The sequence below is a fragment of the Sus scrofa genome, chromosome 12 (assembly GCF_000003025.6).
Source record: "Sus scrofa isolate TJ Tabasco breed Duroc chromosome 12, Sscrofa11.1, whole genome shotgun sequence".
NCBI lineage: Eukaryota > Metazoa > Chordata > Mammalia > Artiodactyla > Suidae > Sus > Sus scrofa.
In genome coordinates, this window is record NC_010454.4 from 39,071,657 (window position 1) to 39,097,598 (window position 25,942).

General features: G+C 39.8%; 1 protein-coding gene across 1 annotated transcript; it reads right to left on the bottom strand.

Annotated features, from left to right (window-relative positions):
* Window positions 654-23,902, bottom strand: DDX52 (DExD-box helicase 52). Its single transcript, XM_013989946.2, has 15 exons — window positions 23,688-23,902; window positions 22,303-22,501; window positions 17,924-18,054; window positions 16,844-17,029; window positions 15,064-15,207; window positions 14,032-14,143; window positions 13,109-13,181; window positions 12,377-12,580; window positions 9,142-9,232; window positions 7,932-8,054; window positions 7,648-7,798; window positions 7,381-7,456; window positions 5,748-5,819; window positions 4,532-4,624; window positions 654-1,208 (listed from the first exon to the last, which is right to left on the bottom strand). The coding sequence occupies exons 1-15, from the start codon at window positions 23,772-23,774 to the stop codon at window positions 1,151-1,153; spliced, it is 1,800 nt and encodes a 599-aa protein (XP_013845400.1). The 5' UTR covers window positions 23,775-23,902; the 3' UTR covers window positions 654-1,150.

Consider the following 25,942-nt stretch of genomic DNA (forward strand, 5'->3'; position numbering starts at 1 on the left):
ACCTCTCCTGACTCTAGAATAAAAGACTGAGAATAAAGGAAATAAATTTAATTCACATCCTGCTGAGAAAAGGCTATTTATAGTACTGTATTACAGTATGGATCATAATAATGAACATTCATGGCAGGAGTCATTCCGAGTACCTTACATATATGAAGCTAATTTTTTATTCCACTGTACGAAACTAGCAACTGCGAAAAGTCTGCTAGTAGTGAATAGTCTCCATCAGTGTATAATCATAATCCTTTACCTTTGGCAGAGACCTTGTACTAACTGCATAAAGGGTCATAAAGCCTTAGGAAAGATAATCTAAGAGAATGAAGCCAGAGGTGTATCAAGTAACAAGAACATTCTTTCCTATCAGGATAAAATGTTTATCAGTTTTCGAGCAAAGTCATCTCAAACGGAAGGAGACAGACAGGAAAGAAAATGATTAAATGATGGAAAATGAAGAAAGAAAGGAAGAGGCTGACCATCATCTTGTAGCTGCAGCATTATGACAGGCAAGGTCTGAGCTTGGTATAAAATATGTCCTGATAGGGTATAAAGATATTTAACAGACCAAGAATTTAAAATCCTAGGGAACTTGAGTAACGAGCCACATAAAAGGCATTTCTTTGTTGTGGCTCATACCACAAAAAGCCATCAACAAATTAAAGACAGCAGTATGTTTATTCATGATGGGTAGGCTGTGCTGCTTCTTGTCCATCCAAAAAGGAAAAAAAACAAAAGGATGGGAAGGGATGTTCAAATCTTGGAAGCTTTAGTTTGCAACATGGTTCCAGATGCCTCTCCACAGCATACACCACACCTTCCTTCACACTTGAAGGGAAAAATCCATGAGTTCACCACATTTGGGTGTTGGTATTTTTAGCATAAGCTTTAGTTCTTCTATAAGAAGTATCTCTCTGGATTCAAACTGCACCAATGTCAATGAATGTTGCTTCCACAATCATTTAAAAATCACCTATAAATTGAAACTTGACATGATGCACTGATAGTTTAGGATCATTTTCCACTCGTCTTACATTCTTGTGGTTGATTTCAAATGTCTGGTACAGGTGATTATAAGATGATGTATTCCATGAAAACAACATTCATGCTGGCATCATAAAATTACCTTTGTGATAGTCTTTTTAAAAGTCTGTTTTTAACTTTTGTCATCAGGAGCTACTTTCTTTTTGCTGTTCTGACCAGTGACCTTTTTCCTGTGACAATGGAAGGAAAAGTTGAATTAGAAATTTTAAATATATGTATTTTCCAAAACTCTACCAGTTTGACAAACATTTACTGAAACCTCCCATAATATCAGGTCTATGAGGCACTAGGAACACAAAAATGAGTTAGACATGCTCTTCAGAAAACCACATCCACCTTTGTGAGACACAAACACCACAATAAACTATAGTACAACAGGCAATAGAAGACAAGTTCTGATCCTTACCTAAGAAGAAGAGTTCACATTGATTAAGTGTTAGGTACTGTTATAACTGCTTTAGTTGTATTGACCCAGATAATCTCCCTAACTTATGAAGGAAATTCTATTATTATCCTCATTTTACAGACAAGGAAAATGAGGTAGAGTGGTTGAGTAACTTGCTGATTATCACGCACTGGTAATCAATATTAGACATGAGGTCCAACAGTCTGATTTTAGAGTTTGGTGAATGCCATCAACTCAATGTTAACACAGGAAAAGGAAAAAAGTTTTGAGAAAATATTCAATACTTGGAGTTCCCGTCGTGGCGCAGTGGTTAATGAATCCGACTAGGAACCATGAGGTTGCGGGTTCGGTCCCTGCCCTTGCTCAGTGGGTGAACGATCTGTCGTTGCCGTGAGCTGTGGTGTAGGTTGCAGACGCGGCTCGGATCCTGCATTGCTGTGCCTCTGGCGTAGGCCGGTGGCTACAGCTCCGATTAGACCCCTAGCCTGGGAACCTCCATATGCCGCGAGAGCGGCCCAAGAAATAGCAACAACAACAACAACAACAAAAAAAAAGACAAAAAGACCAAAAAAATATATATATATATATTCAATACTTGCATACTACAGTCTAGTAATGCAAAGTTCTTAGATACATAAGAACTCATTTCATCCTCAACCAACCCTGAGTGTAAGAGTTATTATTTATATCATTATTTATATAACTATATGTATAAGGGGTAAAGGGATTAAAGAGGTGAAGTGACTTGACCAAAATCACACAGGAAAAGGTGGTATTAGAGCCAGTCCTTTTGGCTGCAAGTCCAATCTCCCTGCTTGCTACTATAACCAGACTGAGTTTGCAGTGCCTGAGGTGAGGTCCACTAGGCAACAGGGTTCAGTCCTGAAGATATGGACTTAAGAGTTACCAGCACAGAGCTGAGGCCACAGGTGTGGGCAGAAATGATAAAAGCAAATCTAATGTGGAAAGCTAAGCTAGAGTCAGATCGGATCTGAGCATAAAAGCTACAAACTTACAAAAATCAACAATTAAAGTGTAATCATTTAAAATACCATTTAAAATATCTTACTGGAGTTCCCGTCGTGGCGCAGTGGTTAACGAATCCGACTGGGAACCATGAGGTTGCGGGTTCGATCCCTGCCCTTGCTCAGTGGGTTAACGATCCGGCGTTGCCGTGAGCTGTGGTGTAGGTTGCAGACGCGGCTCGGATCCTGCGTTGCTGTGGCTCTGGCGTAGGCCGGTGGCTACAGCTCCGATTCTACCCCTAGCCTGGGAACCTCCATATGCCGCTGGAGCGGCCCAAAGAAATAGCAAAAAGACAAAAAAAAAAAAAAAAAAAAAAAAAAAATCTTACTGCCATTCAGCACAGCCATGATCTTATGCTCTAGCAAATTTTCAACCTTTGTAAATAAAAACGTTCATCAGCTGCTGCTCAGGGCCTGAAAGGATTGCATTGCTTTCTTTCTTTCTTTTTTTTTTTTTTGTCTTTTTACCATTTCTTGGGCTGCTCCCGTGGCATATGGAGGTTCCCAGGCTAGGGGTCCAATCGGATCCATAGCCACCGGCCTATGCCACAGCCACAGCAATGTGGGATCCAAGCTGCGTCCGCAACTTACACCACAGCTCACGGCAATGCCGGATCCTTAACCCACTGAGCAAGGCCGGAGATCAAATCCGCAACCTCATGGTTCCTAGTCGGATTCGTTAACCACTGAGCCACGATAGGAACTCCTTCATTTCTTTGTCTCCCTACCTCCTTCTCTCCCTCTCTCTCTCTTCCTGTCTTTCTTAATGGCCACACCCACAGCATACAGAAGTTACCAGGCTAGGGTCTGAATCCGAGCCACAGGTGCAACCTATGCCATAGCTGCAGCAAAGCTGGATCCCTTTAACCTGTTGTACCTGGCCAGGGATTGATTCTGTGCCTCCACGGTGCCCTGAGCGACCGCAGTTAGATTCTTAACTCACTGCACCACAGCGGGAACCCCAGGATTGTATTTTTTTATCTGAGCTTTAAGATCACCCAAAGAATGATGCATATGGAACAATTCTGAAGCAGCCCAGAACAAGAAAGTCTACTCAGGCAGATAAGGTGACCAAGCAGGGGAACCTTCTCTACCAATCCACTGGTCTAAGTATCACCTGAGAACTGCTGCCACAAAGAATTAAAATAAAAAAGTACTAAGAATGCACAAAACTAAGTACAAATGAAATTAAAATAATCTTTCAAATGATGTATTTTTAAAAGTCTGTAACATTTAGGCTTCCCACCAGAACTCTGCAACTCTCTGTACACCATGTACTTGGCCGAACATGATTCCCCGCAGTCAACACAAAACGGAGGGCTGACTCTTTCGCTTTGAGGGAAAGTGCGTGCGTTTTCTTGCCCTGGTTCACCCTGTTCCTTCTCCATGCTCTTATTTTACCTACCAGTGAAAATAGTTCTGCCTCCTTGAAACTTGCTGTAACCACACAAATCCATAATGATTTTCCCCTTCTCTAAACTTCTACTTAAAAATTATTCTCTCATTTTTTTCTGTACGCTAATCTCTGTTCCCTAACTGCCGGAAAGGAGTCTTGTTTTACATCCACGGATATACCTTGCAACATATTACATAGGTAGTGAGGCTGAGGATGGACAGCAAGTCCTTAGTAAATGCCTGTTTTATATATGCTACATATTAACTGGTACTGACAGAACCTGCCCCAAACATGGAGCTCAAGGAGGACTCCATCGACGGGAGTCAGCAGTCCTAACTGCGGCCTCAGTGGTACGCCCACACGCAGGCTGGGTGGAGATGGTGGACAGTGTAGTTCTAACTCATAGTAAATTGAAATCATATTTTCAGAGATGGGAAAAAAACAGATCATTAATATACAGATAAAGAAAAACTTCAAGATTATCCAAGTTTCCAAATGACAGGCAACCTAAGATACACTGCTTTTACCACATTCTATAAAGTAAACCTATCACTGTAGGACTCTAGACCGATTACGTCTACTTCTAAAAATCTACCCTAAGGAAGAATAATGCCTACACTACAGGTAGATGACAGCATCCAACACTAACTTTTACCACATACTTACCGTTTTTCCTTAGCTTTTTCTAAGAAATATTTTGGAGTTGTACAAATGCTCTCCCTTTCCAAAGGCTTCTTAATCATCCTTTTCTTCTGTTTACTGAAAGTTACAAAGTAAGAGAAGAAAGAATTGAATTAAGTGCAATTTAAAAGAGCTAAAGCTAAAATTAATTTTGGTTCTTGGTCACAAAATTCATTTATTTCATCCACCGAATGGTTTACAATGGCAATACTGTATCCACTTTGATGTACTAGGTTACCCAATAGCATCTAGACCCAAAGGGATGAAAAATTTAATCAGTCTTTTTTTTTTTTTTTTTTTTTTTTGTCTTTTGCCTTTTCTAGGGCCGCTCCTGCGGCATATGGAGGTTCCCAGGCTAGGGGTGGAATTGGAACTGTAGCCACCAGCCTACGCCACAGCCACAGCAATGTGGGATCCAAGCCGCATCTGTGACCTGCTCATGGCAACGCCAGATCCTTAACCCACTGAGCAAGGCCAGGGATGGAACCCGAAACCTCATGGTTCCTAGTCGGATTCGTTAACCACTGCGCCACGACGGGAACTCCTTAATCAGTTTTTAAGAGGCACTGATTATAATTAAAATGTATCCTGTGTAGTTCCTGTTGTGGAGCAGCGGAAATGAATCTGACTAGGAACCATGAGGTTGAGAGTTCAATCCCTGGTCTTGCTCAGTGGGTTAAGGATACAGCGTTGCCGTTAGCTGTGGTGTAGGTTGCAGATGTGGCTCAGATCTGGTGTTGCTGTGGCTGTGGCATAGACCAGCAGCTGTAGCTCCAACTGGACCCCTAGCCTGGGAACCTCCATATGCCATGGGTGTGGCCCTAGGAAAAAAAAAAAAGGCAAAAATAAATAGATAAAAAATAAAATAAAATATATCCTGTGCCAACAAGCACTGGAGTTTGAATTTGGCCAACTGCCTTTTTTTTTTTTTTTTTTTACATGTTTTATGGACTAAAACAAAATCTAAGCATGTTCTACATTTGAATAGTATTTAAAAAATCTGAATAGTTAAAATTTCAAAGATGAAAAACTAGCAGGGAAAGAACATACAGTGTTCACAAATATTTAAAAAGAAAATTTTATCTTAAAATGTTCTAAAAATAGTAGTTTTATTAGAACTATAATGTATGAGTATGAAAGCAAGAATGCGTATGCAAAGAGAGAGACAGAGAGAAGCTCCTATATAAATTCAAGAATGTACCTGAGTAGTTTCTGGAAACCTTTTATGTATTCTGGTACAGGGCATCCGGCCTGCTGGATAACATTGGCAACACTGAAAAAGGTACCCATAAACATAAAATTTGTATTTTGTCAAACTGATATTTATGTACTTAAATACAAGAGGAACTGAAACTATACACATAAGAAAGTAATCCAGTAAAGTGTTCTGATAAATTATTATCCATATGACCAGAGGCAATCATACTGGGTTACTGAGAGAACTGTCCGCTGGAATGAAATCAATGTATTGATGAATCATTTTAGATGGCAGCACTTCTACTCAATATTTATCAAGCCCGGAAAGCTACTAAGTTGAGCCTTGGATAAGACACTGACGGAAGTCAGAGTCACACTTAAATTTACTAAATGATAGCGCTTACTACGGGCTTGGCATCAAGCTCCTCACATACAGTAACTTCATGAGTCCTTACAACCCCCTTGCAGTGAATACCATCACTGTTCCCATTTCCCAGATGGAGAACTGGGGTGCAGAGTTACACCGATGTGGGGGTCATCAGTTGTACATGCTTGGAGCTGCTGAGGAGAAAAGAGGTGGATCTAGGCTACAGGAATACACTCCCCTACACATCACATGTGGGAGGCTCACAGGGCCAAGGCTCAAAAGGCACAAATCAAAATCTTTGCCAAAACTGATAAACAAAGTACAAACCACCTTCATCCATAACTCAATTTCATTTGTTAGAAATGTGGAACGCTGTCAGTTATTATCAGCCTAAAATTTCTGTAAGCTAAAATGTCGGAAACTCAGTTTATATTAAAATCTATGGTAATGGACTAAATTCAGATTCTAAAAGTGTATCTATCATAAGTTATCCAGACCTCAAGGGGCTACAGCTGAATAATATTGGAGTGTGTTACAAAAACAGTTTTTCCTACATGACAGGTGATCCTAGGATTAAATATAAAACTCCATCTGCCCCTTAAGAGTAAAGAGAAGAATGCACCAGGGTAAGCGATCACTTTGCCTGGGCTAAAAAGACTGGGGGTGGGGGTTGGGAGGGGTTAAGAACCCAACATAGTGTCCATGAAGATGCAAGTTCAATCCCTGGCCTCAATCAGTGGGTTAAGGACCCAGTGTTGCCACAAACTGAGGTGTAGGTTACAGACATGGCTCAGATCTTGCATTGCTGTGGCTGTACATAGGCCCCAGCTGTAGCTGATTTGACCCCTAGCCCAGGAACTGCCATATGCCACAGGGGTGGCCATTTAAAAAAAAAAAAAAAAAAGAGAGAGAGAGAGAGACCAGGGTGGGGGTGGGTAACTTTAAACTATTCTAAAAATCTTGTTACTGTTCTAAAAATTAGTAACTTTAATCTAAAAATCTCCATACTACATTGTGAGTAATTACAACTGATGGCTGTTGGGAGAATCCTGTGAGTCTGAAACTTAATGAATAACCCACTGTAAATATTTCCAAACGCTAACAATGGAAGTGCAAAAATAAGGCTTTTTGGCCATTTTTCTTTTTCTCATGGCTAAAATGACTAATACCATAACAGAATTTGGGACACAGTCATTTTGTAATTATCCACTGATTATGTATGAGAATAACAAATCATTTTTGCCATAGCAAGTTATGTCTCCTAATTTACCTTCTTAATAATGGTTTATCATCTTCAGTGAAAAATGTAACAGCTTTTCCTTTATGCCCCGCCCTTCCGGTTCGACCTAAGAGAAATCAGACCATTAAAAAAAAAAAACAAAAAAAAAAAACCCACTTTTGGGGGAAATGGGACCTTAGAGAGTCACATATAAAAGTCACCAGATTTTCAGAGCACTAAAAAGATGAGCTTGTTGGAGGGACCAGGGACCAGCAGAGGTGCTAAGATAGATGAGTAGGGGTGGGGCACACAACTCACCTATCCGGTGGATATATTCCACTGAGCTGGTTGGAAAGTCATAGTTGATCACCAAGTTCACACCTTTAAAATCGATCCCTCTGGCTAGCAAGGCTGTGCAAATAAGAACCCAGATTTTTCCTGCTCTGAAGCTGTGAACTGTGTTATCTCTCTGGTTAACAGACCATACATGAAAATGTTTTAGTACCACTCTAGGAAGGGAAAACAAGTACTTCAAAAATTTATTGCCACTTAAAAAAATTTACTTGTTCTTTATCACTTTGAAAGCATGCATTTGACTTTACCTGTTGCTGTGTTCTGTCTGCATGAATAACATCCACATTAATGCCTTCATATATGAGCTCATGAAAAAGTTCTTTAGCCCTTTCAATGGACTGAACAAAAACAAGGACAGGTGGATTGAAACCCTAAAAGAAAGCACACATAACCCATAATCAGGAATATAATTGCAGCATTTCATATGATTTTAGTTCATGAAGGAACCCAACTCAATTTAAAAACCACCAAATTTCTCAGACTAGTGGGTCTAAATCTGCCTCCGTCTTCCTCACCATCCATTCTCTACAACGGATTCTTTCTATTCAACTTGAACTCTTCCAATAATTTTGTTGAATTAATCCTCCTTTGGAATCCCCTGGTGGCACAGTGAGTTAAGGATCTGACATTGTCACTGCTGTGGCCAAAAGACCAAAAAACAAATAAAAAACCCCACTCCAGTGTCCTACTCATTACATAATGCCCCAGTTCTATAAGAAACCAGCAGGGATGGGGGGAGCTTCAGGACGCAGATATATACAGGCTACTTCATTTTATTGCACTTTGCAGATACTGGGTTTTCTACAAATTGAAGGTTTGTGGCAACTCTATGTTCAAGCAAGACTATCAGCACCATTTTTTCTACAACAGCATTTGCTCATTTCATATCTCTGCTTCACATTGTGGTAATTCTTGTAAATTTCTAACTTCATTATTATTATTGTATCTGCTATGGTGATCTGTCATCAGCAGTCTTTGATGTTACTACTATACTCACTGAAGGCTCAGATGATGGTTAGCGTTTTTAGCCATAAAATATTTCTAAATTAAGGTTTATACATTGTTTTTTAGAAATAATGCTATTGCACACTTAATAAACTACAGTATAGTGTAAACATAACTTGTCTATGCACTGGGAAACCAGCAAACTGCTGCGACTCACTTGACTGGGATACTGGCTTTACTGTGGTGGTCTGGAATCGAACCTGCAATTTATCCAAGGTCTGCCTGAATGCAGATGTGGAAAAAGGAGGCTTTCAGGGCATCGGGTAGCCTAGCCTTCCCCCAGCTGGGAACAGAAAACGGACTACATTCTCAGAGGTGATGTCTTCCCCTTGGGACAAGAGTTGCCCCAATGTGCTTTTTACTGATTTACCACCAGATTACTGAATATGAAGCAGGAATAACAATCAGCCTCCCTCGAGAAACACAAGGCTTGGTGAGCTTTATCAAATATACCTTTTTAACAAGTTCTCTCATGGCCAGAAGTTTTCCAGTCTCAGATCCAACAAAGAGCAGCTCTTGTTCTACAGTCTCTACTGCAGAATTCCTGAGAAGAAAACGTACCCTGCAGTTTGAAAGGGCCAACTTTTGTCTTTCCCTCGAATTCTAAATAAATGAAAAAACTTAACACACAACTCCAACAGAATGATTTTCCATTGTCAACATAAGCACCTAATTATTTATATTATATCTTAAAGACAAAGTTGTTATTTTTAAATGTTTTGTTCTTTTTTTTTCTTTTAAGAATTATAGTTGACTGGAGTTTCCATCATGGCTCAGTGGTTAACGAATCTGACTAGGAACCATGAGGCTGCAGGTTTGATCCCTGGCCTCGCTCAGTGGGTTAAGGATCCAGCATTGCTGTGAGCTGTGGTGTAGGTTGAAGATGCAGCTCGGATCCTGCGTTGCTGTGGCTGTGGTGTAGGCTGGCAGGTACAGCTCTGATTCGACCCCCTAGCCTGGGAACCTACATATACTGTGGGTGCAGCCCTGGAAAAGACAAAAAAAGACAAAAAAAAAAAAAAATTATAGTTCATTTACAAGGCTGTTAGTTTCTAGAGTACAGGAGAGTGATTTAGTCATATATATATATATATATATATACACACACACACACACATACATAAAATATACATAATATGTATACTTTTCCAGATTCCTTGCTATTACAGTTTATTATAAGATATTGAATAGAGTTTCCTGTGCTTTATAGTAGAAACACTGTTTATTTTATATATAGTAATTTTTTAAAAATGATTTTAATTTTTTCCATAATAGCTGGTTTTCTACTGTACAGCAAGGTGACCCAGTCACACATACATATATTCTTTTTCTCACATTATTCTCCATCATGCTCCATCACAAGTGACTAGATAGAGTTCCCAGTGCCATACAGCAGGATATTTTACATACAGTAATTTCTTTCTTTCTTTTTTTTTTTTTTTGTCTTTTTGCTATTTCTTGGGCCACTCCCACAGCATATGGAGATTCCCAGGCTAGGGGTCTAATGGGAGCCGTAGCCACCAGCCTACACCAGAGCCACAGCAACGCGGGATCTGAGCCGAGTCTGCAACCTGCACCACAGCTCCCGGCAACGCCGGATCGTCAACCCACTGAGCAAGGCCAGGGATGGAACCCGCAACCTCATGGTTCCTAGTCGGATTCGTTAACCACTGCGCCACGACAGGAACTCCAACATATAGTAATTTCTATCTGTTAATCACAAACTCCTATTTTACCCCCTCCCCTCTTTCCCCTTTCGTAATCATAAATTTGTTCTCTATGTCTGTGAGTCTGTTTCTGCTTTGTAAATAAGTTCATTTGTACCATATTTTTAGATTCCACACATAAGTGGTATTATGGTGTCTCTCTCTGTCTGATTTACTTCACTTAGTATGATAATCTCTAGGTCCATCCATGCTTACTCCAAATGGCATTATTTCCTTTTTTATGGCTGTGTAATATTCCAGTGTGTGTGTGTGTGTGTGTGTGTGTGTGTGTGTCTGTGTGTGTGTGTCTGTGTGTCTGTGTATAAAACATATTCTTTATCCATTCATCTGTCAGTGGACGTTTAGGTTACTTCCATGTTGTGGCTATTGTAAATAGTCCTGCTATGAAGATTACGGTGCCTGTTATCTTTGCTAATTAAGAGTTTTGTCTGGGGAGTTCCTGTCGTGGCTCAGTGGTTAATGAATCTGACTAGGAACCATGAGGTTGAGGGTTCGATCCCTGCCCTTGCTCAGTGGGTCAAGGTTCCGGCGTTGCCGTGAGCTGTAGTGTAGGTCGAAGACGCGGCTCGGATCCTGCATTGCTGTGGCTCTGGTGTAGGCTGACAGCTGCAGCTCCGATTCGACCCGTAGCCCGGGAACCTCCATATGCCGCAGGAGTGGCCCAAGAAATGGCAAAAAAACAAAAAAACAAAAACAAAAAAAAAAAAGAGTTTTGTCTGGATATATGTCCAGGAGTGGGATTACTGGGTCATATCATAACTCTGCTTTTAGTTATTTAAGGAAACTTCATACTATTTTCCATAGTGGCTGTACCAATTTACTTTCCCATCAACAGTGTAGGGAGGGTTCCCTTTATTCCACACCCTCTCTGGCATTTATTATTTATAGACTTTTCAGTGATGGCCATTCTGACTAGTGTGAGGTGATACCTCACTGTAGTTTTGACTGGCATTTCCCTGATGATTAGCAATGCTGAGCATCTTTTCATGTGCTATTGGCCAGCTGGATGACCTCTTTGAGAAATATTTTTTTAGGTCTTTAAATATGTTGTTCTGATTATAAAAACATTATTTCAAGAAGGTTAAAAAGATATAGACGGTAAAATAAAATGCACACAATTCTACCATTTTAGAATCAACTTTGACACTTTGTTGTTGTATTTAATGATAAATTTTTATGTGTCTACTTAAAAATCTTTCTAAAAGTAAAATTATCAGATAAAATTAAAATATTTTAAAGGTTGTTACACAGGGCTAAATTTTTTTCTGAATGATTAGCAAAGGTTTCTTTATAGACAGTTGGGGTAACGTATTCTAAAGTTTTACTAATACTCTTTAAGACTTGTAATACATTATACTACGCCATAAATATGTTCCATCTGTTATCTGTTTTAATAATTATATTTATGGTAAATTCATTCTATTATTTTCTTTTTCTTCCTTTTTTTTGGCTTTTTAGGGCTGCACCTGTGGCATATGGAAGTTTCCAGGCTAGGGGTCGAAATGGATTTGTAGCCACTGGCCTACACCACAGCCACAGCAATGCCAGATCTAAGCTGCGTCTGCGAACTCCACCACAGCTCATATAACGCTGGATCCTAAACCCACTGAGTGATGTCAGAGATCGAACCTGTGTCCTCATGGACACTAGTCAGATTCATTTCTACTGAGCCATGACGGGAACTCCAGATAGGAATATTAGTATGAGAGTATCCCCCTTTGGATTATTCTAAAAGAGAAAATCCTTAATCAATCTTGACTTTAAAGTATATGTTTCTTACAATAAAACTTTTTTTTTTTTGTATATGTACCACCTCTTCTTTTTTTTTAATTTTTATTTATTTATTTTTTTTAATAAAACTCTTTTCATTATTAAGTTTATGCCACAAAACCTATCTCTTTTGGTCTAAAATAATGACTTGTATTAAAAAAAACCAGTGGGATAAGTGGAAGCACAATTACCTTGCTCCAATGGATACAGTAATGACATTGTCCAGGTTGAGTTTGCACCACTGCTCAACATCATAGGCAAAAGTTGCACTGAACATAGCTCTTTTGACTTTGTGGGATGTGCAGGCCAAGAAAATGGAAGCTAGTTGATCTCTGAACCCAGTTTTGCCATCTTCAAACAGTTTATCTGATTCATCTACTACCAGCCATTCAACACTAAGAAATAACAAACAAAAAACACCTTGTGGGTATTGAACTAAAAGATTCAAGATGCTTCACTAAATTGTGGGGACACATGATAAAGGCAAACCAAAACAGTGCTTCTTAAGTCCACATATCATACCAGAAAAAGGTATAAAAAACAAAAGCAAGAAAAAAGTAAAAACAAGATGAACATAAATTAATGCACTTATTCCATTAGCGCCAAAGATATGAGTGAGGTTCCACTGGCAATGACATAAAGAGTGTGACATAAATCTTATGAACTCCATAATCATTGCTGAAAGACGTGAAAATTTCCAGGGAAAGTATATACTAACTTCTTATCAGAATCTGTTAATTTTCTTCCAGACCATAGTTACTTTTCTATAAGTTTCATGGAAACCATTTTTCTCAGGACCAACACTGACTGAAATTTGGCAGATAGCAAGCTCCTAAGAGCAATAATGCAAGTAATTGAGAACAAAATATCATCAACCGAATGAAAAACACACATAAAGGACATAATTAAAATATCTGTTGTACCTTGTTAAGTCTATTCCTGGAGGATCTTGCTTTAATAAATAGATCAGTCGATTTGGAGTAGTCACAAGGATATCTATAGGAAAAATAAACGGTACAAATTGCAAAAACAACATTCATTCCTCTTGAACTAGGGGATTAAACTTCCTGAACTTGAGTTAATACCCTGAAGTGGGGAGAAGAGGGAGTGGTTTTACACACTATGCCGACAACACAAAAGTTCTGCCTTATCACTAAGCCGATAGACTTACTTTTTAATTCATCATAGCATGAACTACTATATCCTCACTCTCCTTTTATTTGCTCTGCCTTCTCAGATTCTAAGAGGAATGAATACTATGATTCAACAGTTTGATTAAACCATCAAAGAAACACAGTTTCAGACATTTGTTTGTCTTTCAGGAAAATACTTTTCTTAAATGAAGTTTTCCTCAGAAGCTCAAGATCAAGACAAGTAAAACATTTTCTCTGGCCGATGTAAGAGTAGGGATGTAAGCTATTTTTATCAGAAGAGAATTTCCAGGGCAGATTACAAATCAATAGAATAAAGCAGGGATTCTCACCCTCAGCACTTCTGACATTTTGATCCAGACAACTCCTTGCTGTAGGGGCTACTGTGCCTTGCAGGATGCTCAAGAGTATCCCTGGCTTCTATACCTATACTAGCATCACCTCTCCCCAGTTGTGACAACCTGGAATTTCTCCAGACACTACCAAATATCCCTGGGGTACAGGGTAAAATGGGGGTGAGGGGCAAAATCACTTGTGGCTGAGAACCACTGGTATATATTTATAACTACTGGGTAGGAGCTGGGAGGAAATCTCTTTTAGCATCTCTAAAAACCGAACTACACCCTAAGGGTTTTTAGGTGGCAATTAGGATACTGTAATTTCCAAATCCTTTGTCTCAAGCATGAACCCCTTACCAAATTTCTTAGATGATTTAGGTCCAAATTTCTTGGCTGCAACTGCTGCTTTGTGGATCATGTGTATCCTGAATCCTGTTCCTTCAGATATTTTTACTAACTCTCGGTGAATCTAAAACAGAAAATGATAAAAACATTAGCTGTTATAATACTTGGGTAAGATGTATAGTCTCTATTAACAAAATAAGTCTAGTATCAACCCAGGAATATCTGAAATTAAGCCTATAATAATCTGTAGATTAACCTTGAATTTCAGCATTTTGGAACTTCAATGCCTAATAAGATTCAGTAGTTTCTCAGGTTTAGAAAACTAATCCCAAGAGATAAAACCAAAACTCTTCCATTATGTTACAGGTTGTTTTCACATTTTGTTTTCTTTTTTAACAGCTGCACCTGTGGCATATGGAAGTTCCCAGGCTAGGAGGCTAGGGAGCTGCAGTTGAAGTCTATGTCACAGCCACAGCAACACTGGATCTGAGCCTCGTTTGTGCTCTAAGCTGCGGCCTGTGGCAACCCTGGATCCTTAACCCACTGAGTGAGGCCAGGGATGAACGCGCATCCTCATGGACACTGTGTTGGGTTCTTAACCTGCTGAGCCACAACAGGAACTCTGAGTTGATTTAGAATATGGTACCGTCACAAAACTATTTCATACTTGGCATGTATTCTATATTAAGCACATTGGGAGGGTGCAGCAGATCACTGTGTAGTTTTAGTTTCTCAAAAACTGAGACGAGTTTCTTTTTTTTTTTTTTTGTGAGAATAAAATGTTTTAGTTATTACAGCAGCCTTCCAATTTCAAGGATCCTAGAACATATACCAAAATAGAAATGTTAAGATCATCATATTTTAGAGAATTATGACTTAAAAGACTTGCCCATAGCAGTAAGATACAGAGAGGTGTGCTTTGTACAGGATATCTGACCATGACAGAGACATGGGCCTTACTCTTTTGGACCTTTTTATTACCCTCAAATAAGAAAAATGACTGGCAAACACAAACGCATCCTCTTCAGAAGCTGTAAGGCATACCTGGCTGGCAAGTTCTCGTGTTGGTGATATAACCAGGGCTCTGAAGCCTTTATTTGTGGGTTGTTTCAGCTGCATTAAAATTGGAATGCTAAAAGCCAAAGTCTTTCCAGATCCAGTAGGAGCAGAAGCCAGAAGTTCTCGACCCTAAAAAGATAGTATATTAAGCACAAGGAAGAGCACATCAATTTTTCAGAGCCTGGTCAGATAATGCCACCAGCCATAAAAGTAACAAAATTATATAACAATAAATCCAAACTCTCACATTCCTATCACTCTTGTAACTGCTCCCATATTTGTTTTTCTAATGCCCTCTCCACCCCTATCACCACCGCCCCAATGGAGCTTCTGAGCATTATCACTTAAGTTCATTTGAACTGGGTAAAGAAAGTGGATAACTAAAATCTAAAGATAACTCACAACTTCCATTATTTCAATTTTTCTTCTTTCTAAACTTTTTATCAAATTAAAATTACAAAACCAACTTTTGGTCCTGATACCTGCACTGCGCCATCGTTACAGAAGGTTTTAACAAATAACGGAATGGCTGAAGGTAAGAAATAAAGAGTGGCGATAACCCAAGTGACTGAGTAACTTATAGGTGACAATCTTCAAAAAGTCACTGTGATTTTTACAGCTTTAAGCTAAGGTCACTACAGAAACAACCTTAATGAAAATTCAAGGCAAATTTACTCTGACAGTCAACAACATCATTCAAGTATATTCTTATTTAAGTTCCTAAGGAAAATGAAAAGGATTAGTATGGATGAGGAGGGAACTCATATCCTTGGCCACTAGAACTGAAGGCCTCCTTGGTCATAAGTGTGTGTGTGTGTGTGTCGGGCGCGGGGGGGTCAGCTCTCATCTCTACAAAACGAAACCTCAGAAAAACTTCATTTCCAAAAGTCTAAGTTAATTCATACCTCTATCAACTATGCATAAAGAAGTAACAATATATTTATACAACAGAATACTACTCAGTAACAAACTACTGACATATGCAACATGGAGGAATCTCAAACACAGTACAAAGAGTGAAAGAAATCAAAAATAGAATAAGTAATGAATGATTTCACTTTCAAGACATTCTAGAAGAGGCAAAACTAACACATGGCAATAGAAACCACCACAGTGCTTTCCTCTGGGTGGAGGTTGGGTGAGGACTGAATAGAAAGGGTGTGAGAACTGTCTGTGGTGACAGATATGTTACAAAGCTTCACTGGGGTGATGGCTACATAGGGGATGCAGTGTTGAAACTCACTCAACTGTGCACTTAAAATCGATGCATTTTGGGGTACTTAAATATACCTCAATAAACAAAAGTACTGGGATAAAAACAAAGCTTATGCACAAGACTTCTGTATTTCTGAAATGGTTCCTAGATATTATAAACTAAATCATGGATGAATAAAGAGAACATAGTCCCTATCCTCAGAGGGCTAACACTCTTAGAAAAATGGCAAAGATAAATGTAATCTGTGCCAATACACAGAGTGTAAAGTGTAAGACGATGCTGCAAGAAAAAGAAAACACATGGAGAACTGCGCGGGGAGGGGAAAGACTGCTGGTAAACAAAAGAGATCACACATCTAGTGGTAGTGATCAAGACAAGCTTGGGAGGCACAGGCAATAGAGGTGGACCTTAAAGCAAGGGAAGGATTTCAACGGGGGAGATAAGGTAGAAAAGATTTCAAAGAGGGAAGAGAACACACACACACACACACACACACACACACACACACACACACAGAACGTTAGAGGCTTTCTAGACCTTCATACTCACATGCAGCATTACTGGAATGGCTTGCATTTGGATTGGCGTAGGTAATTGGAAGCCTGCATCTAGAATGTTCTGAAGCAGTCGAGAACTGATTTTATATTCCTGATCAAGTTGCTGAAATGTAGTAATTGGGTCAGGAAGATCAGTTCCTTGGACATGAATTTTATGTTTATTCCGGAAGAAGTTTATCTGAAAAGAGAAATAGAGGGGTCACCAGGATAAGGTCAGATACACTGTCACATGCTGTAAAACCACAGTTAACAGTTTCTGGGATAAGCTTTAACAACATATGAAACTTTCTGGTTAAATTCCAAGCCCTAAAAGATCCAGATACCAGGAATACTTCCTGCCCTTTCATAGTGGAAGAACTCCTAACAGTGAAGCCCATCTATCTACACTCTCCTCACATTAACGTGTCAGTGCGGTGAATAATGTGTTATTCATATTAATGTGCTACTGTCATTCATAGTCGTAATCCTGTATAAACTTCAACAAGGCAAACACCGGATCAATTTTTCTTTATGTGAGGTTGATGCGGTTTGTTTTCCCTTTCTCTAATCCAGACAACCAAATTCTGGATTGAGGGTCACTGAAGTGAGTGACATGGCAGGCGTGCAGCAGACATGACAATGGTCTACTTGTTGGTTGTTTTCTTTTTTTTGTCTTTTTAGGGCTGCACCCAAGGCTAGGGGTCTAATCACAGCTGTAGCTGCCGGCCTATGCCAGAGCCACAGCAATGGCAGATCCAGGCAGCGTCTGTGACCTACACCACAGCTCATGGCAACACTGGATCCTTAACCCACTGAGCACAGCCAGGGATCAAACCTGCAACCTCATGGTTCCTAGTCGGACTTATTTCTGCTGTGCCACGAAGGGAACTCTTGACTTCTGAGAGTTTTAAACTTCAAAAATTTCAACCATAGCACAAGTGTTTAAGTTTTCATTAAAGCAAATTTAAATTAATGTAATTAATCTTCTGTCTTAACAAAACCATACTCACTTTTATCAACAGGTGAATAACCCAAGGACAGTGAAAAAGTCACTGGACTAGAAAAGCAATTGAGGCTAAGACATTTTCCTTACCTTTTCTTTTCTGAGCTCCTCCAACTTTCCTGAAGTTAGTTTTTTTTCTCTTTTAACTTTTGTATCTTCAATCTTTGCTTCCACAGATGATATCCACTGTATAGTAGAAACTTCTTCTTGAGAAGTAACTTCTAAAAAAATGTTTTTTAACAATTGAAAGATTTTAAATGCAACGTTCTTAGGTGGCACAAATAGGCCATATGTTCACACTAAACAAAAGAAAAAGTAGTAGCAGATACAACTAGATAAAAGAAAGTAACAGGAGATACAAAAATGGGCAAAGGAGAGGCAAGTTCTGCGTTGGTAAAATCAGACCTCTGAAGCTCACTCTCTTCAAGTTATTTCAGCTATGTAATATATACCTGATTGTATACTAGAAAACAATAAGGGATTAATTGAAAAACTACTTAAACAATAAGCAATTTCGATGAGACAGCCAGCTTTTATTTTTTTTCTTTTTCTTTTTTTTTAGGGCTGCACCCTTGGCATATGGAGGTTCCCAGGCTAGGGGTCCAATCAGAGCTACAGCCGCTGGCCTACACCACAGCCTCAGACCCGCCAGGTCTGAGCTGTGGATGCGACCTACACCGCAGCTCACATCAATGCTGGATCCTTAACCACTGAGTAAAGCCAGGGATTGAACCCAAAACCTCATGGTTCCTAGTCAAGATTTGTTTCCACTGCACCACAATGGGAACATCTGAGAAAGCCAGCTTTTCTATATCCAAACCACAACCAGCTAGAAAATAAAATGATGCAAGAAAAGATTTCACTTATAACAGCAATGAACACAATACTTAAGGACTATTCAGTATTATAAAGACAGCAATTCTCACTAAATCTATAAATAAATCTATAAATATCTACTTCAATAAAAACTAATGATAGGATTGTTTTGGTAACTGGAATAGCTAACTTTAAAGTTTACACGTGGGAGTTTCCGTTGTGGCTCAGCAGTTATGGAACCCGACTAGCATCCATGAGGATGCGGGTTCGATCCATGGCCTTGATCAGTGGGTTAAGGATCTGGCACTGCCGTAAGCTGTGGTGTAGGTTGCAGACGTGGCTCGGATCCCGCATTGCTGTGGCTGTGGTTTAGGCTGGCAGCTACAGCTCTGATTTGACCCCTACCCTGGGAACCTCCATATGCCACAGGTGCGGCCCTAAAAGACAAAAATAAAAAATAAAGTTTATGTAGTGAAACACTGTAAACCAACTATAATGGAAAAAATAAAAATAATTTAAAAATTAAAAAAGACATTCATTCCATTGTCAAAAAAAAAAAAAAAAAGTTGACATGGGAAAATGAATATGTAAGAACACCTTAAAAATTCTAAGAGTAATGAACAAAGACTACTTCTGGGATTTCTTTTTGATTTTTTTTATTGCACTGCGACACAACTAACACAATAAACTGCACATATCTGAAGTATACAATTTGAGGAGTTTTGACATATGTAAACACCTGTTAAACCATTATCACATTCAAGGTTATCTCCATCACTTTCCATAATTTCCTTGTGATTCCTTATAATGCGTCACTCCATCCATAGGCAACAATCTGTTTTCTGTCATTGTACATTACTTAGCCCCCCCACCCCAAGCTTTATATAAATGGAATCATATACTATGTACTAAACTTAGACTGGTTTCTTTCACTCAGGATAGCCATCTGTTGGTAATTTTAAACTTTTAATTTATAGATACTATTTCATTGTATGGATATACAATTTGTTTATCTTTCACCCACTGCAGGACATTTGGGTCATTTCCAAATTTCGGCGAGTACAAATAAAGCTGCTATGAACACTTGTGTACAAGTCTTTGTGAGGACATAAGTTTTCCTTTCCTTTACATGGTAAATGCATATTTAATTAAAAAAAATACTTTTCGGAGTTCCCGTCGTGGCGCAGTGGTTAACGAATCAGCTTATTTTTAAAAAATTCTGCCACATTTTCATACCCAGCAGTGATGCTGAATCCTTAACCTGCTGTGCCACCAGGGAACTCCCTCAAAGATTTCAATATAACAAAATGAAACTATAAATATGAAAATGTGGCAGAATTTTTTAAAAATAAGCTTAATGCTTAGAGACAAAACCAAAAAACCCCATGAAAGGTGAATTTGACATATGTGAAATGTTTATGAAATGGAAAAAAAAAGATAAAGAAGATAACTGACATGTGACAAACTAGAAAGCATATCTGTAAACATAATGTGTTAGAATACAGCTAATTTCCGTAATACATATAAAGCCTGATAAACCAAGAAAAAAATGAGGAGTTCCTGCTATAGTACAGTGGGTTAATGATTTGGCTTGTCTCTGTGGAGGTGCTGGTTCAACTGCCAGTATAATCCCCAGCCTGGCACAGGGGGTTAAAAATTTGGCATTGCTGCAGCATAGGCTGTGGTTCTGGCCTAGGAACTTCCATATGCTGCAAGTGTGGCCAGGGAGGTGGAGGTGGGGGTAGAAAGAGAGTAACAATGAAACAGGAAACAGGTGCAAAATACATGAGGAGGCAAATTTATAGAAAAAGAAAGCTCTCCAAACATTGCTGGTAGGCATCACAAATTAGAGTAATTTTTCTCTTTTTGGCCACATCCATGGCATATGAAAGTTCCCAGGCCAGGGATCAAATCCCAGCTGCAGGTGTGACCTATGGCACAGATGCAACAATGCCAGATCCTTAACCCACTGCACTAGGCTGGGGATCAAACCTGAGCTGCCGCAGAGACAATGGCTGGATCCTTAACCAACTATGCAACAGTGGGAACTCCTGGAGTGACTTTTTAAAAAAGTAAAATTATGCCTCCATTTATGAGACAGTTGGCATTACCAGGCCCAAATCATTACTAATCCACAAGAATTTGAATTTTCCAATAAAAACTATGTATGTCTATATACATTTGTTGCTAAATGTTTGTTTCTGGCTGTCCAATATCTGAATAAGATCTGCTGAATAAGATATGCCTAAGCTGCTGTTAGGTCTTTTTTTTTTTTTTTTGTCTTTTTAGGGCTGTGCCTGCGGCATATGGAGGTTCCCAGGCTAGGGGTCTAATCGGAACTGTAACTGCCGGCCTATGCCAGAGCCACAGCAATGCCAGATCCGAGCCACATGGTTCCTAGTCGGATTCATTTCTGCTGCGCCACGACTGGAACTCTGGATCTTTTTTTTTTTTTTTTTTTTTTGTCTTTTTAGGGCTGCACCCTTGGCGTATAAGGGTTCCCAGGCTATGGGTCCAATCGGAGCTGCAGCCGCTGGCCTACGACAGAGCCACAGCCAATGCAGGATCCAAGCCGCATCTGCAACCTACACCACAACTCATGGCAACGCTGGATCCTTAACCAACTGAGCAAGGCCAGGGATCAAACCTTCGTCCTCAAGAATGCTAGCTGGTGGAGTTCCCACTGTGGCACAGTGGTTAACGAATCCGACTAGGAACCATGAGGTTGGGGGTTCAGTCCTCTGCCCTTGCTCAGTGGGTTAACGATCCGGCGTTGCCGTGAGCTGTGGTGTAGGTTGCAGACGCGGCTCGGATCCCACGTTGCTGTGGCTCTGGCGTAGGCCGGCAGCTACAGCTCCGATTCAACCTGGGAACCTCCATATGCCGCGGGAGCGGCCCAAGAAATAGCAACAACAACAACAACAAAAGACAAAAAAAAAAAAGAATGCTAGCTGGGTTCATGAACTGCTGAGCCACGACAGGAACTCCAGGTCTTTTTTTTTTCACTCGTCTTGGTGGAAGGTTTTTATTAAACTACCTTGCAGCCAGGAAAGCAAAATGACTTTTACTACAACACCTTAACAGCCAAAATGTGGGAAAAAGTCAATGTTCATAACACAGGAACTTGTCAAATCAATTATGGAATACCCCTACAATACATAATGGGATACGCTGCTACAACTCAATGAACAAAGCATTGGACTTCCTATTGATACAATGTTTCTGGTAGACAATTCACAAATATCCAAATTTTAAATAAGTCTATTTGTTAAACTATGAAATTCTACTTCTAAATTTATCAGATATACCCACACATACCCAGCATGGGCATGGCTGTAGGAAGTCATTTTGCAGTTATCTGTTCAAAGAAAGAGGTATGCATACTCTTTACCCTTGAGTTCACTTTGGGGATGTTAATTACAAAAAATAAGTAAGTAAATAAATAAAATAATATTAATAATAATTGTACAAAAAGATATATGTACAAGTATCTTTATTGTATCTTTACCTTATCTGCAATCACAAGTACCTAGAAACATCCTGAATGCCATCAACTGACAAATGGCTGAATACTGTCTGATATGTAACCATAAGCTTGTATTATTTTTGTGACTGAAAAAACTAAAGAGAAAAAACACAAATCAGGCACTGACCTGAAGTCATCTTCTTCCTCTTTCTCTTGTTCTGCTCCCTCTTCCTTTCAGGGAGGCTCTCCTCTCTTTTCTCTTCATCTTGTAGCTCCTGACGCGTTCCTGATGCTCCACACTCACCTGGGACAGACTTCTTACTTCCAAAAAAGTCCAGTCCTTGCAGTGCCTCCGAGGAATCAAAGTCATATTTCCTTTTTCCTATCTAAAACCCCAAAAATGTGTAAATGAAATCTATGGACTGACTGGCATTTCACCCTGGCAGTACTGGCAAGTAAGGATATGGGTAAAATCACTCATCTTTTTTATTTCTCACCAAATATTTCTTGAGCTGACAAGTGTATCTGGGCAAATGGAATCCAAAATGTTACCTTTTCTGAACTTTTAACAGTAATAATAATAATGAAAATAGCCACCGAGACTTATAAACACTTATCAGCATAACACTGCAATCAGGCAGACTTCTAAGCATGTTTAGACATATTAAATTACTTGATCCTTCAACAGTCCTAACGAGGTAAACAAAAATATCACAGATGAGAAAAACGGAGACATTAAGAGGTTAAGTAACTTGACCAAGGTCTCAAAACTAGTAACCGGCAGACCTAGGATTTGAACCCGTTTCATATGGTTCCAGAGTTCAAACTCTTAACAATAACACTATACCATCAGTCAGAGTAAGAAGAAACACACATATTGCCCACACACAAATATGTCCCTAGTCCCAACACCAAGGTTGACACATTCAAGATTTTTCACGAAAGGGGCCCCAACTACTCCCGATTTACCACTCACTATTTTCCTATGTTAAGATCTCCCATTTCTTTTTTGGTCGCGCCTACAGGCAGGTTCCCGGGCCAGGGATCGAACCTGTGCAACAGCAGCAAACCAAGCGGCTGCAAGACAACACCAGCCGCGCCACAAGGGAACCACAGAACTCCTTTTTCTAAAACGCTCTTCTCATTGGTTCCTTAACACGTCGCGAAGTTGCGGGAATAAAACGCCCACCTAAAGCGGTACACGTGCGAACACAAACCCGGAGAGACTACAGTGAATGAATGTTCTCTCCGTTTTGGACTGTTTCTGTTTTTCAAATTCCTTTACCCTAGTTTCGGATAAAAGATTACTTTTTAAAGAAAAAATTCGAACTTTGAATAAACTCAATAGGGCGGCCAGGGATAAACGTGTCCGTGCTGGACCCAACTAAGTCTACAGAAGGATGGGTAGAGTTCATTCAGAAGGCTTGCAGTAAGCTGAACGCCAAAGAAGAGAAAATAACCCTACAGCCACGCCACAGGGTTTCCGACTGCCGGCTCCCCCAGCAGCTAGTTCCTTCTCCGGCCCCTGCCCCTTCTCAGTTACTCGGGTTCCTGACGCCCTGCACACAGTACCTGGAACCGTGCTGCGTCCGCCGAGAAGCGTCTCACGTCGAACTTGGCCCCGGCGCCCAGCCGGCGAAACAGATCGTGGGCATCCATCTTTACCCAGAAAGCTTTGCGGTCCCAAGGCGCCTGCGCAGAAGACTTCCTCTCCCAGAAGGTCTAGGTCTAGACCGTGGGCGGAAGTGCCTGGGCGGGGCGGAGCCTGGTGGCTGTGAGAGATCCTTTGTTATTCATTTGTTCTAAAAAAATATTTATGAAAATCGTCTTAATGCTGGTCCCTGTTCTACACCTAAAGGAATAGTTTGGTAAACAACACGTCGGGAATCTCACCTCGGAAAACTTCCATTTTAGTGAGGATATAAGGTATTAATAAGTCGAATAATTTCTTTAAGAGCAAAGTGCTGTGACACAGAACAGTGTAATTAATAGAGAAAGGAAAGAAGAGCTACTTTTAGGTAGGTGAGTCAGGTTCACTCTGATGAAGTGATATTTAATCTAAGAGGAGGCAGATAAACATATGCCTGAAGAAGGAAAAAGGTTTGGAACCTTGAGGAAATAGAAAGGCAACCAGGGTGACTGGAGCCAGGTTACCGTGAGGAAGCGTGGCACAGATAAGGTTGGAGGGACAAATGAAAACTAATCCTAGAGACTCATAACAAGGTCATGGAAAGGAATATGGATTTTAATATAAGCACGCTAGTGCAGCATGATCATCACGTTTCATATTCATTTTCTTCATTGTGTTTGTACCAAACAAAATTTATATGTGCATTGCCTCCCCTTTCTAGAATGAAGTCCAGGACCACAGAGATCTAATTTGCTTCACCACTGTATCTCCAATTTCTGTGTGCTCTCAATAAAGTTTGATGAACGAGTGACTGCTTCATAAAAGATTACTCTGGCTGTTTTAGAGAATGGACCACAGAAGGGATAAGAGTGGAAACAGAGAGGTCAGTTAAAGTAGCAGTGATGATGGTGGCTTGGATTAGGGTGGTATCCATGCTTTGGCGTTAAATGGATAGATTGGCATATATTTTGGAGGTAGATCTAAATGCACCTGATGACTTTCATATGGCTGGAATCGCTCCTGGGTTTTTGATTTCAAAGCTGGGGTAGATGGCATGCCATTTACTATGCTAGGAAAGACTGAGGGAAGAACAGCTTTTTGTGTGTGTGTGGATGAGGCATGGAGAAGTGGAATCACTTGGCATGGTTCAGACATGTTAAGATACCTCATTGACTTTATGTAGAGATGTCCAGGTAGATGGCTGATTTCACAAGTCTGAAGCTCAGGGGAAAAGGTCAGGGCTAGAAAAATAAATTTGGGAGTCATCAGCCTATAAATGGTACAATGGAATCATGTCAGGCCAGCATTTAGTTTGTTAAAATTGAGTTATACATATTCAACCAAAGAGTGTGAGAAATACTTTAAATTGTGTGATTCCTTTACACTCAAGGAAAGCAAACGTGGAGTGAAGATGAGATGAAGGATGTGAATCTGCTGCGCTCTCAGATGGATTCATTCAGTCCCTATTTCCCTCTTATAGTGGGAACATTTTAAAGATGTATCTTTAAAAATAAGTATTTTTCTTAAAACACGCCCCCTCTGTGAAAGCCCCAAGTACTTCATCTTTTGGTCAATAAAAACAATTTATCTCAACATGGGAGGAAAACAAATTGAGTATTTTAGGAAATAGAGTGTTGGTCTTCCATTCGGCCCATAAATATGGCCACAATCATATATAAAAATCAGTATCTGTGAAACCACACATACTGTACTTTATGGGTGACTTAGGAATTTCCAAGAATAATTCTACCTCCTGAGTTGTTTTTTTTTTTTTTTTTAAATGAGCTGACTTTGGAATCCAGTCCCTATGTAAGTGGTGACAAACCCACATCAAAAAGCATGAACTTAAATGTGATCACTTAGATTGTGTGAATTGGCAAGTGAAGGGGACCCAGAACTGACTTTTGGAGTACCCCAGCATTTAGGGATGAGGTAGAGAAGAACATACCTCCAAAACAAAAGTTTGAGGAGAAGAAACTGGTGAGGTAGGAAGGTAAAGGAATATGGTGTCATGGCAGCCAGATGAAAGTGTCAGGAAGGAAGTCCTGATCAGTTGTGTCAAAGGCTGTTGAGAGGCTGAGGACAAAGAACAGAGATCACAGCATTTGGCAACGTGGAGGTCACTAGTGACCTGATACTATCAGTTTCAGGGCATGGTGAATGGAGATGATCGAGTGGTATATGTGGAGAAATGGAG